At 43.5% G+C, this 9,896-nt stretch overlaps 1 protein-coding gene across 1 annotated transcript; it reads right to left on the bottom strand.

The window, feature by feature from the left end:
• Positions 1–263: 263 nt before the first annotated feature.
• LOC308080012 (gap junction Cx32.2 protein-like) lies at positions 264–9,639 on the bottom strand (the record flags this gene model as incomplete). Its single annotated transcript, XM_080421698.1, has 5 exons — positions 264–468; positions 5,664–5,715; positions 6,129–6,348; positions 9,101–9,363; positions 9,504–9,639. 5 exons carry the CDS (start codon positions 9,637–9,639, stop codon positions 264–266), a joined length of 876 nt encoding a protein of 291 aa, XP_080277824.1.
• Between the last annotated feature and the right edge of the window lie 257 nt (positions 9,640–9,896).

Here is a 9,896-nt window from a genome sequence, read left to right as displayed (position 1 = left end):
TTTTTATGACACTGATGCGTTCCCGGTCTTAATGGGTTAACAATAATTTACCTGGTTTCATTTTACGCTCTCAAGAGTTAAAGATCTAACAAGGGTCCATTTGGTTACCAAACTCTGCATCATTTTGCTGGGGACCACCTGGAACCCCCTCAAAGACCACTGGTGGTCCCCGGACCACTGATTTAGAGTACCAGACGATGACGCTGTGATACTAAACATCCAGGTCCTGTGTGTGGTGGGTGTGATGGCGTGCGTTTTGTCCACTAGTGTCCGCTGAGCAGCCTCTTGTCCTCCTTGGCTCCGTCCAGACTGCCGGCGATGCTCTGTCCGCTCTCGAACTCCAGGTTGACTTTGTTCTGCCGTAGCGTGTCCTCCGCGCTCGGCCACACGGGGGCGCCACTGCTGGGGAGGCTGGCGGGGTGCTCCGCCGACGTCACCCTGTGGCTCCGCCCCCTGCGGCACCGCAGCCTGGCGGCAGAAAAAAACAAAAGCAAAGGTTATTTATTATTATCGTTTGCTGTCGTGTTGAAACGTACGTTCAAAACTGGTACTTTTCAGGATTATAATGAAGAAATAGCAACAAAAAAATAGCCGATCTACAAGCTCATAACCTGAGATGTAGGCTGCCCTAGCTTGTCTGATTTCTTGTCTAGACCCCCCAGAAGCAAAGAATAGAGTTAAAAATGTTCGAATTAAAACAACATATATTGAAAGGCATGCAGGCATATCCCAGGTCACCAACTATAGAGGTGGCCTTGGATGTGCCAGACTTTTGAGCAGAGCACAGAGGTGTCTGTTCTCATCATGTGTTGGTCCTCCATGGTCATGCAGCTACAATGTTGCTCATCTCTGCCTCCTCCTCTTTTTGTAATGGGTTAGATCAGTGGTTTTCAACCTGTTTCATGCCAAGGACCCCTAAATTGATATACATTTGGCTGTGGACCCCCATCTGAAAATGTCTTGTGCCAGGGACCCCCAGAAGAGAAGATTTGAGTAAAAAAAAATCGCTTTAAAAACATGTATATTCAAAGATATGCAAACATTTTCACGATTTTTCAAAAATAGCAGATCTACAAGCTCTGCTATTTGCCAGACCCAGGGGGCCGGCCTACAGGAGGCTTTGTCGGTCGGTCGGTCGGTCTGTCCCTCTTTTCCTACCTGTCCCTCTTTTTGATTGGCCAAGCTTTGCGTTACGTAGTGCTCTGATCTTCAGATTTCAACCACTAGGGGTCTGGCAGTGCTCCGAGGAGCACCTTTTCTAGTTTTCAATAGCCAAAACTAAGCGGTTAAAATGATTGTGACGCTATGTTAACTAATTTAGCTGGGGACCCCCTGGTACCCCTCCAAGGACCACTGGTGGTCCCCGGACCACTGGTTGAAAACCACTGGGTTAGATTACTGTTTATTCCGGTTCTTTTAGACCAGTGGTTCTCAAGCAGTGGTCCGGGGACCACCAAAGGTCTTTGGGGGGTGGGGGTACCAGAGTGAAATTAGTTAACATAGTGTTTTAACCACTTAGCTTTGGCAATTTTTTTTTAAATCTTGAAAATGTGTGCATATCTTTGAATATAGTATATCTTTTTTTAACGCGGACATTTTTAACTCAACTCTTTGCTTTTGGGGGTCCCTGGCACAAAAACATTTTCAGATGGGGGTCCGCGGCCAAATGTATATCAATTTAGGGGTCTTTGGCATGAAAAAGGTTGAAAACCACTGTTTTAGACAATCAAGTATAGTAGTACAGTACATATCAGTAACGTATTAAAAATGATCCCAAAAGGTGTACTGTAGGCAGAAGCTAAAGCTTATCTTGCCTATACCCCATTTAATAGAAAAGTGTCCTTCCTGTCTGTTTGCTCCAGCAGGGTTTAGAATGTGAACTCATTTGATGTGAGTACAGTCAATTGCTCCTATAGCACATTGGTTCTCAAAATGGGGTCCGAGGACCCCCAGGGGTCCTTGAGGGAGTTCCAGGGGGTCCCCAGCTAAATGATAGATAGTTAGGAACCAAATGTACCCTTACAGGTCTGTAACTCTGAGAGTGTACACATGGAACCAAATGGACCCTTACGGGTCTGTAACTCTGAGAGTGTACACATGGAACCAAATGGATCCTTACGGGTCTGTAACTCTGAGAGTGTACACATGGAACCAAATGGACCCTTACGGGTCTGTAACTCTGAGAGTGTACACATGGAACCAAATGGATCCTTACAGGTCAATGGATCCTTACGGGTCTGTAACTCTGAGAGTGTACACATAGAACCAAATGGATCCTTACGGGTCTGTAACTCTGAGAGTGTACACATGGAACCAAATGGACCCTTACGGGTCTGTAACTCTGAGAGTGTACACATGGAACCAAATGGACCCTTACAGGTCTGTAACTCTGAGAGTGTACACATGGAACCAAATGGACCCTTACGGGTCTGTAACTCTGAGAGTGTACACATGGAACCAAATGGATCCTTACGGGTCTGTAACTCTGAGAGTGTACACATGGAACCAAATGGACCCTTACGGGTCTGTAACTCTGAGAGTGTACACATGGAACCAAATGGATCCTTACAGGTCAATGGATCCTTACGGGTCTGTAACTCTGAGAGTGTACACATGGAACCAAATGGATCCTTACGGGTCTGTAACTCTGAGAGTGTACACATGGAACCAAATGGACCCTTACGGGTCTGTAACTCTGAGAGTGTACACATGGAACCAAATGGATCCTTACGGGTCTGTAACTCTGAGAGTGTACACATGGAACCAAATGGACCCTTACGGGTCTGTAACTCTGAGAGTGTACACATGGAACCAAATGGATCCTTACAGGTCAATGGATCCTTACGGGTCTGTAACTCTGAGAGTGTACACATGGAACCAAATGGACCCTTACGGGTCTGTAACTCTGAGAGTGTACACATGGAACCAAATGGACCCTTACGGGTCTGTAACTCTGAGAGTGTACACATGGAACCAAATGGATCCTTACAGGTCTGTAACTCTGAGAGTGTACACATGGAACCAAATGGATCCTTACAGGTCTGTAACTCTGAGAGTGTACACATGGAACCAAATGGACCCTTACAGGTCTGTAACTCTGAGAGTGTACACATGGAACCAAATGGACCCTTACAGGTCTGTAACTCTGAGAGTGTACACATGGAACCAAATGGATCCTTACAGGCCTGTAACTCTGAGAGTGTACACATGGAACCAAATGGACCCTTACAGGTCTGTGACTCTGAGAGTGTACAAATGGAACCAAATGGACCCTTACAGGTATGTAACTCTGAGAGTGTACACATGGAACCAAATGGACCCTTACAGGTCTGTAACTCTGAGAGTGTACACATGGAACCAAATGGACCCTTACAGGTCTGTAACTCTGAGAGTGTACAAATGGAACCAAATGGACCCTTACAGGTATGTAACTCTGAGAGTGTACAAATGGAACCAAATGGACCCTTACAGGTCTGTAACTCTGAGAGTGTACACATGGAACCTTACAGGTCTGTAACTCTGAGAGTGTACAAATGGAACCAAATGGACCCTTACAGGTCTGTAACTCTGAGAGTGTACACATGGAACCAAATGGACCCTTACAGGTCTGTAACTCTGAGAGTGTACAAATGGAACCAAATGGACCCTTACAGGTATGTAACTCTGAGAGTGTACACAAGGAACCAAATGATGAACTGAATGTTGTAGAACGACAGAAAATGATCTCCACAAACGGTCAACCTTCCACTGAGGTGGCTGAATTTATAGATCGCCAAATATATGTATTAATCTACTACTCTGTAAGACGGCTGTATCAACTTGTATTGTTTAAATGTTGATTTGTCATTCTATAAATCTTTTTTTGTGTGTACATGTAACTTTCAGTTACAAACAGAAAAAGGATGGAATCCGGTGGCTGAATTTATAGATCGCCAAATATATGTATTAATCTACTTATATTCAACCTTGTCAGTGGTGGACAAAGTACTCAAATGTTTTACTAAAGTAAAAGTATCAATACTGCAATGTAGAAGTACTCCGTTACAAGTAAATGTCCGGAATTCTAAATTTACTTGAGTAAAAGTACAAAAGTATTGGTATCAAAATGTACTTAAAGTACCAAATTCAAAAGTACCAAAATGTTCGCAACGGGTTGTGGATCGGCTTGATGAGCTTGTAGATCGGCTATTTTCAAAATTATGTTATGTTATGTATAAAATAGGGCTAAAGTGGTTAATGTATGCTTTATAATGTAATATTTCATATCTGCAAAGTAACTAGTAACTAAAGTTTTCAAATAATTGTAGTGGAGTAAAAGTACAATATTTGCCTCTGAGATGTAGTGGAGTAAAAGTATTGGAAATTGGAAATACTCAAGTAAAGCACAAATACCTCAAGATTTTGCTTGAGTACATGTACTTAGTTACTTTCCACCACTGAACCTTGTTGAATATGGTCTAAATGCATGTAAACCAAATAAAGGGCAAGACCACTTTAGTAGAGGTTTGGGTTGTGTATTTACCTTGCCATGATGTAACTCAAAAATCAAAAATAATCGCTCCATTAATTAGAAATTGATAATTCAAAATATGCTCCTCATTGACTTACATTGTACGGTGAAACAGCTCTCACAGTCACTCTTTAAAGGGCAAGACCACTTTGGTAGAGGTTTGGGTTGTGTAGTTACCTTGCCATGATGTAACTCCAAAGGTGGACAAGAAATCAAAAATAGTTGCTCCATTGTTTAGAAATTGATAATTCAAAATATGCTCCTCATTGACTTACATTGGACGGTCAAACAGCTATCAAAATCACTCTTTTAGCACATAAACAAACACAAACAAAGATGATTCAGACAATATAGAGCATCACCAAACCCAGTAGGCCTACTGTTTTTTTTTTTAATAAAAAGGTCAACTTCCTGTTGATTTTACTATTTGAAGATCCGGATCCGGATCCGCGGATCCAGTCCGGGTTTTCTTCTTAATAAAAATAGCAAAATCAACAGGAAGTTAACATTTTTATTAAAAAAACAAACAGTACTGGGTTTGGTGATGTTCTATATTGTCTGAATTAGCTTTGTTCGTGTTTGTTTACGTGCTTATAGAGTAACTTTGAGAGCTGTTTTACCGTACAATGTAAGTCAATGAGGAGCAAATTTAGAATTATCAATTTCTAATCAATGGAGCAATTATTTTTGATTTCTTGTCCGCCTTTGGAGTTACATCATGGCAAGGTAAATACACAACCCAAACCTCTACCAAAGTGGTCTTGCCCTTTAACAGGTGACATCCCACTCAGACTGCTACTTCTACACGACTCTCTGTGTCAGCACATAATCTGTCCTAAGTGATGCTATACATGGTCATTGCTGATTTAACCGGTCAGTTTTATTATAGCCTGTTTATTATTATATTAATCTAGAAAGAGCATCTTTGTGTATAAAAGGTGTCCCATTTTATGACACTTCAGGAGGCTTTGTGCCCCGAGGGACTTCAGGAACAGGCCAGGAGGCCCTGTTCCTTATGATCTGTATGCTGCCTGTCACTCTGCCTGAATCTTCCTAATAAATGATCAACACTTCACCCTGACTGGATATTAATATTTTCCATTAAACCACACCATAAAACAAACATAAATATAATAATAAAAACCCTCCTGACCTTTTGCAGAGCAGATAGAACACCTCGATCACGTTCAGGAGCAAGGAGACACCTGGAGACGCCATTCACAATGTTAATAATTCAGCTTTACTGTGGAAACACACATGCTTGAACCTTTTACTTTGAAATGTTGTGTAGTTTTTGAGATATTTAAAGGGATAGTTCACCCCATAAAATACGTTTTTTTGGAGACTTGAATTCATAGATATTTTGTAGTTTTTGTCTCATTCATAAGACAATAATGTGATGACCAGCGGAACCGGTAGGCAGCGGTTCCGGTAGGAGACACAAAGGAGACTCTTTGTGTCTCCTACCGGAACCACTGCCGGTCATCAAATTATTGTCTTAGGAATGAGACAAAAACAACAAAATATCCATGAATTCAAGTCTCCATGTGGTGACTCATCCATAGAAAAAAAACATAATTTTGGGGGTGAACTATCTCTTTAACTTTTTAAAACTCACAAGCCACGACCAGCATGAAGATGATGAAGATAGTTTTTTCCGTTGGCCTAGACATGTAGCATTCCACGGTGAAGGGACAGGGCTTGCGGGAGCAGGGGAACATGGGCACCATGATGAAACCGTACAGGTAATACTGACCCACGATGAACGCTGCTTCTACGATGATCTTAACCAACAGCTGGGTCAGGTAGCTGCCCAGCAGGTTGCCCTTGATCTTCACCTGAAACACACAGCAGCAGAGAGAGCATTTACAGTATATATATCATGGTGCTGATGAAACACACAGCAGCAGAGAGAGCATTTACAGTATATTATGGTGCTGATGAGAGCGATGGACATAGCCTGGTTCCAGACCATAGACCCCGCCCACTCTCTGAGTGGACTGCCTCTCTTGGTCAGGTGTTGTAAATGTGAACCTATAGGATTTATTCGGTACAACATGCATTGTCCAATGAGAGTCGGAGGTGGGGGTGGGGATCCCTTAGGATTGGTCTAGGGAAATTCCAATCCCCTCCCCCTTGTAATGGCCTAACACTGGAGCCAATGTTGCGTGATTTGGGAACGTACGGGACCGGTTGCCCTAAACCCCGCCTCCGACTGTCTCCACTGGCTGAATCACGCCTGCTTGAATGGTATATATGCGAGCCTTGTATGTTATTCCATCTAGTTAGTGACAGGACACAAAACACAATATAAAAGACAGCTTTTGTGCATTTGTGCAGGAGAGGTACATGCCTCTTCTCACGTGCCCTATTTTCCTGTACAGTTTGCGGTATGTACCGTTCTAATTTTTGTCGGAATAGTCGAGTACAGTACTTGCTACTCACGTGAGCTACAGTATATGACAATACAGATTACTGAGACTATAGGCATTTGGTGATGAGAATGATCAATATTAGCATCCATGATCCATCCATCTGCAGGCTGGCACACGGCTGTTACTTAATCCATTGAAATAAAGAAAAGGAACAGATGGTTTTCTGCTGAGGAAACAGCAATGAAAGTGACCAATTCCAGAATAACCATCATCTCAATATATTCTATACATCATGTATATTCTATATCATTATCACAGGGATACGGCAGGGTTAACAGAGCTGCTCCTGCAGTCTAAAATCTCCTCATTCCACTCGGGGGGGCGGGGTTTGCCAACCGGTCCCGTACGTTCCCAAATCACGCGTCAATGTCAGACAGAAGCTCCACGCAGCTTCAGTCTGATAATCAGCCTACAATGGACACTGAGTTACTGACTATGTCCATTTAAAGTCTTAGAGCAGGGCTGATGCAACTCTGATGATGTAGAGGGCCACTATATTTCCACTCTCACTCCAGAGGAACACATTGAATATACAGTCGGGCCATTCTATGTCACACAAAAGCAGCAAAAATGGCCGATCTACAAGCTCAAAACGCGTCGCGGTTCGACGCGTTTTGAGCTTGTAGATCGGCTATTTTTGCTATTTTTTTATTGGAATCCAGTCCAATCCGGTACTGCAGCTCAAAACGGCCTGGGGCCACTTGTCACAAACGAGCTAAAGCGGTTTCGACCAATGGACTCGACCAGTGGTGAGCTGTGGATTTTTGAACTATGGGGGCTCTATTTTATGACGTCACGTGCAGGCGCACGCGCGCGGGCACGTGCGTGCGCACTGCGCACGCATGTGCACATAGCCACTCAGCTCAGTGCTAGTTGAAATACTGTATTCAACATGTGATTATTATTAATGTATTTATATTTGTTGAACTGTTGTGAACCATTGACTATCTTGAATGCTCTTATGCTGACGTCATATCATTGTCATCTGTCATATTCAAAGAAGGACAGAACAAGCTCATTCACGAGAACGGTAAGACGTGATGAATGTCATGGGTGTTTTGATATCAAAACATGGCACGAAATTCTAGGTCACTGTAACTACGAAGATGTGTTAAAATTGCAAAATGTCACTGAGGGTATGGCAATTAAAGGCAAAACTGATACATCTGAAGGCCCGTTCATAGTCCCTAGATGGGTCTAAAACGTGCGTCAGGGGGTGAGGGATTCCGTCCGTTCTTTACAGACGCATGCATAGTCGCTGACGTTAAATCCGTAGGAATTATAACGTTGGGCGTCGTACACCTATTAATCCACTAGATGGCAGCTGCGAGGTTTTAAATGTTGTGAAAAGTGTTGCCATGTCCGCTTATTATAAGCGACTTTGGGCTTATTTTTCTGTAAAGTTGCTTGTAAACAAACATTGGTGGTTGCGGTTTTATTTGGGCTTGTTTCTAAAGTGTAGTTGCTTATTTGGGCCAATTATTATTTAAACCAGTGATTCTCAAATAGATATTGTAGATCTGCTATTTTCATGTGATGTGGCCTAGTCGATTATTTTGGGCTTGTTTTCATAGACCTGGTTGCTTATTTCTCTCACAAAACCTGGCAACAGCGCTAAAATGGACGCCAAAACAACGCAATAAAAGACACAAACTATAGTCCACAAACTAGACAAAAACAATGGTTGTCTACAAAACGTGAGTTTCGACCCATACTGCACTGTGCTATATTATTTGTGTGTGTGTGTGTGTGTGTTTAGGGAATGGCTGGCTGGGTTCATTTCGTCACAGTAATTAAGTACATTTACTCAAGTACTTCCACCACCAACGTGGGTCTTTTTGTGGAGAAAGAGTGCCCAAGGAAAACTTTTTTTCCCTGATATACTGCCAACGGTTTCCACTGGTACTACAGGCAACGTACAAACGAACGTACGTCGGCCTGACGGTGAATGTTGATCGCACGGACGGAAATCCTGGAGCCGTAAGTGACGGAGGGGGAGACAAAAACGACAACGCAAGGAGCGCTGGCGCTGGTTACGTATCCTTACGTCCGACTATGAATGATACTATAATTTGACATGTGAAGTGTGCACAAAAGGTATATATCCTCATATATGGGCATGCCCATATATGAGCACATGGGGGCAGGCGCTTACCTTGCCCTTCTCGTCGGTGTACTTGGGCTGTTTTATGGTCCTGCCGCCTCCAGGGGGCGCCGGGCTGGCCAGCTGCTCCCTCAGCTTGTTCTCCTTGTGGGTGATGTGCATCACGTGACCCAGGTACAGCAGGGTGGGCGTCGACACGAAGATGATCTGCAGCACCCAGAAGCGGATGTGGGAGATGGGGAAGGCGCGGTCGTAGCACACGTTCTCACAACCAGGCTGCTGGGTGTTGCAGATGAAACCCGACTGCTCGTCACCTGAGGAAGAATTATACATCATATTGTTATTATATCATCAGAATTCTGTGTAACGTACCCCACATGCCCTCTGCTAATAGACACAGAATTCCGTGTAACGTACCCCACTGCTAATAGACACATAATTCCGTGTAACGTACCCCACACGCTCTCGGCGCCGGCGCCCAGCACCATGATACGGAACAGGAAGAGGACGCTCATCCAGATCTTCCCGATGACTGTGGAGTGAGACTGGACCTTGTCCAGCAGCGAGGACAGAAAGCCCCAGTCTCCCATCTTGTATTATGGCTCTGCAAAAAAAAAATGGACAAGGAGACAAAGACGTCTGTTATCCTGTTACTGTTACCTTATGCCAGTGGTTCTCAAACTTTTTGTGCCAAGGACCCCCAAATTGATATGTATGTGGCCGCGGACCCCCACCTGAAAATATGTTGTGCCAGGGACCCCCAGAAGCAAAGATTTGTGTTAAAAATGTTGGCCTTTTAAAAAAAGGATTTAAAGATTTCCACACATTTTCAAGATTTTTCAAAAAT

This window comes from Gymnoscopelus braueri (assembly GCF_963280865.1).
Source record: "Gymnoscopelus braueri genome assembly, chromosome: 23".
Taxonomy (NCBI): Eukaryota; Metazoa; Chordata; class Actinopteri; order Myctophiformes; family Myctophidae; genus Gymnoscopelus; species Gymnoscopelus braueri.
The sequence above is the reverse complement of the archived record's forward strand: the minus strand, read 5'-3'. Positions and strand labels throughout refer to the sequence as shown.